This window comes from Triticum aestivum, chromosome 3D (assembly GCF_018294505.1).
Source record: "Triticum aestivum cultivar Chinese Spring chromosome 3D, IWGSC CS RefSeq v2.1, whole genome shotgun sequence".
NCBI classification, from domain to species: Eukaryota; Viridiplantae; Streptophyta; class Magnoliopsida; order Poales; family Poaceae; genus Triticum; species Triticum aestivum.
In genome coordinates this window covers 76,008,195-76,010,867 of record NC_057802.1, presented here as the reverse complement: position 1 = coordinate 76,010,867, position 2,673 = coordinate 76,008,195, and the positions used below count along the sequence as shown (strand labels likewise).

Here is a 2,673-nt window from a genome sequence, read left to right as displayed (position 1 = left end):
AAATGATTCGGTTTGAACGAGATCTGAATCCCTTGTCCTGACCAACCCGCGGCACATAGGATTTTTTCTAAAACGTTTGCGCTTACAAAAACGTCTTATATTATGAGAGAGGAAGTAGATGATCATAGTCAAGCAACACGGCAATACCTTTAGATGATTGGAACGAACATCTTAATAGAATTGTACATAACGGCGAAACGAGTGCCTCGACAAGATACGAACGGCATTCGATCTTTCCCAGGTAGCAGCTACAATATCGAATCGAATTATTTACGACAGCGACGCGGTACGGATCGAGGAGCGGATCGAGTCCTCTCGTCTCGTCTCGTGTACGTCGTCCTGCTAAGTGCTACGTATATGCTGTCGATTTGGATTGCAGGACCATGCAGTGCATGCAAGCCGGCCTGCCGGCTGGCTAGTTGCTGGCGAGGGCGACCTGCCCGCCGGCGACGAACGCCCTGAGGTTCCTCTCGGACGAGCCGCCCACGGCAGCCGCTGCCCGCGCCTTCTCCCTCCACAGCTCCGCCTTGGCGCGCACCACATCCGACGTGGCGAAGCCGACGCATCTCTGCAGCTCGTCGGCCTCCAGCACGCCGTCCTTCTCGCTCACGGCGGCCCTGACCCCGGTGCCGAGCTGCCGCTCCACCAGCCACGCATTGGTGCCCTGGTCCGTCCACTGCGGCACTCCCACGATCGGCACGCCGCACGCCACGCTCTCCAGCGTCGAGTTCCACCCGCAGTGCGTCACGAAGCACCCCACCGCCGGGTGCGACAGCACCTTCCCCTGGTCGCACCACTCCACCACCATGCCGCCGCCGGTGCACAAGTCGTCGCCGTCGACCTCGCCGCGGTTGTCCTTCCTCAGCACCCACAGGAACGGCCGGCCGCTCTCCGCCATGCCGCGCGACACCTCAGCGATCTGCCGCTTGCTCATCGTCGACAGGCTCCCGAAGGAGATGTAGACGACCGACCCCGCTTCCTGCGCGTCCAGCCACTCCAGGTACCCCTTGCCGTCCTGCTTGAACAGGTCGTTGCTGTTGTTGGCCGCCGCCGTTGCCGACGCCGAGGCGTCCAGGAAGGAGAGGACGGGGCCGATGGGGACGACGTTGATGCCGTGCTGGTGCAGCGTCGCCACCGCGTCGGGCTCCATGGCATCGAACGTGTTGGCGAGCACGGTGGGCGAGTCCTCGCGGTCCAGCACGTCGAGCAGCTCGCGGAACGCGGCGAGCACGAAGGCGTAGGGGTGGTCGTCGGACGCGATGGTGAGGAACGACGGCAGGTCGCGCACGCGCATCGGCGGGAGGCCCCGGACGCGGACGTCCGCCCACGGGTCGCTCGCCGCGGCGGTGACGGCCTGGTCGAGGCCGTCCGTGCCGCGGAAGAAGTGGAAGTAGGCGGCGAGCACGGTGGCCGGCTGGATCCAGTAGAGCGCGGCGGGGACGCCGTGCGCGCGCGCGACGTCGGCGACCCAGGAGAGGAGCACCGTGTACACCACCTGCGTGACGGGGGTGCCGGAGTCGCGGAGGCGCGCGAGCACGCCGTCCAGCGTGCGGGCCCCCACGACCTTGAGGTTGGACATGTAGTGCATGCTGTCGTGCGCGGACTTGTCGAAGCCGCCGTCGTAGCCGTCGGAGTAGGGCACGTAGCGGACGCCGGCGCCGTCGACGTGGTCCACCGCCGCGGCGTCCGCGTCGTCGGGGAACATCTTGCGGCAGGCGGAGACGGCGGTGGAGACGGTGACGCGGGCGCCCGGCGCGGCGCGGAGCAGGCGCAGCGCGAGGTGGCGCGCCGGGTTGATGTGGCCCTGCGCCGGGTACGTGACCACGAGGAAGTGCGGCGCCTCCTCCCCCACGCGCTCCATGGCCGGCATTGCTGCGTGCGTGCGATGCGAGTGCAAGAAGCCAAGAGCGTACTAGGTAAGCAGCCAAGAGTGTCCTCGCTGGGGTGGGTCGCGGCGCGTGGTGGATGTGGAGGTGGCCCTTCGCTGCGCTTGTTATATACTCCGGCGGAGATGTCGTCGGGAAGAAAATTACGGCGGGGGATGACGGAAGTGCTGACTACATGGCGCAGCGGGGGCCATGTCAGACATGTGGTCAGCAGGCATGGCTGGGCTAGCGCTGGCTGCAGTTCAGGCGTTTGTGTGGCGGTCCGTGCTGCAGCAAGCAAAGAAGAAGACGTGGATTGCCCAATTAATGGCTGGAGCCGGTCACATGTACTCCTCAGACTTGCTTGTCAACTTGGGATTAGCTAGAGAGGTAGAGACGCATCTGAGCGTCCCTGATTAACTGAGGCTCGTACTGAAATTTTGCATCTGAGGGTCTATCCACAAAATAAGCTGGTACAGTACCATGTCGGAATGTCCCTTCCTGACAATTCCTTGCATGTGCAACGTACAACAACCAAGCTGTCTTCCTCGTCTCTTCACCTTCTTAGTGCGATCGAGGTTTAGTTGCTGTTAAATTCTCGAGAAAGCATACTGCTGTGCACTTGATATTTTGAGAGACACCGATTGTAATATAACGCACACACGCAAAAAAAAAAAAAAAAAAACCAGAGCACAATACGCGACACCCACACAACGTCTACTGAAGAACATTTCAGAGTTGTGGAGCTTCGAAATTGATACACCTCAATATCGATGTGGACGTCGCCTTCGACTTCCGGGGTAATTTG

General features: G+C 61.7%; 1 protein-coding gene across 1 annotated transcript; it reads right to left on the bottom strand.

Moving 5' to 3' along the window:
• Positions 1-154: 154 nt before the first annotated feature.
• On the bottom strand, positions 155-1,873 carry LOC123077527 (UDP-glycosyltransferase 75C1; the record flags this gene model as incomplete). The annotated part of the gene is given in 1 exon segment (XM_044499806.1): positions 155-1,873. A coding segment is annotated over 1 exon segment (1,455 nt). The 3' UTR covers positions 155-415.
• Between the last annotated feature and the right edge of the window lie 800 nt (positions 1,874-2,673).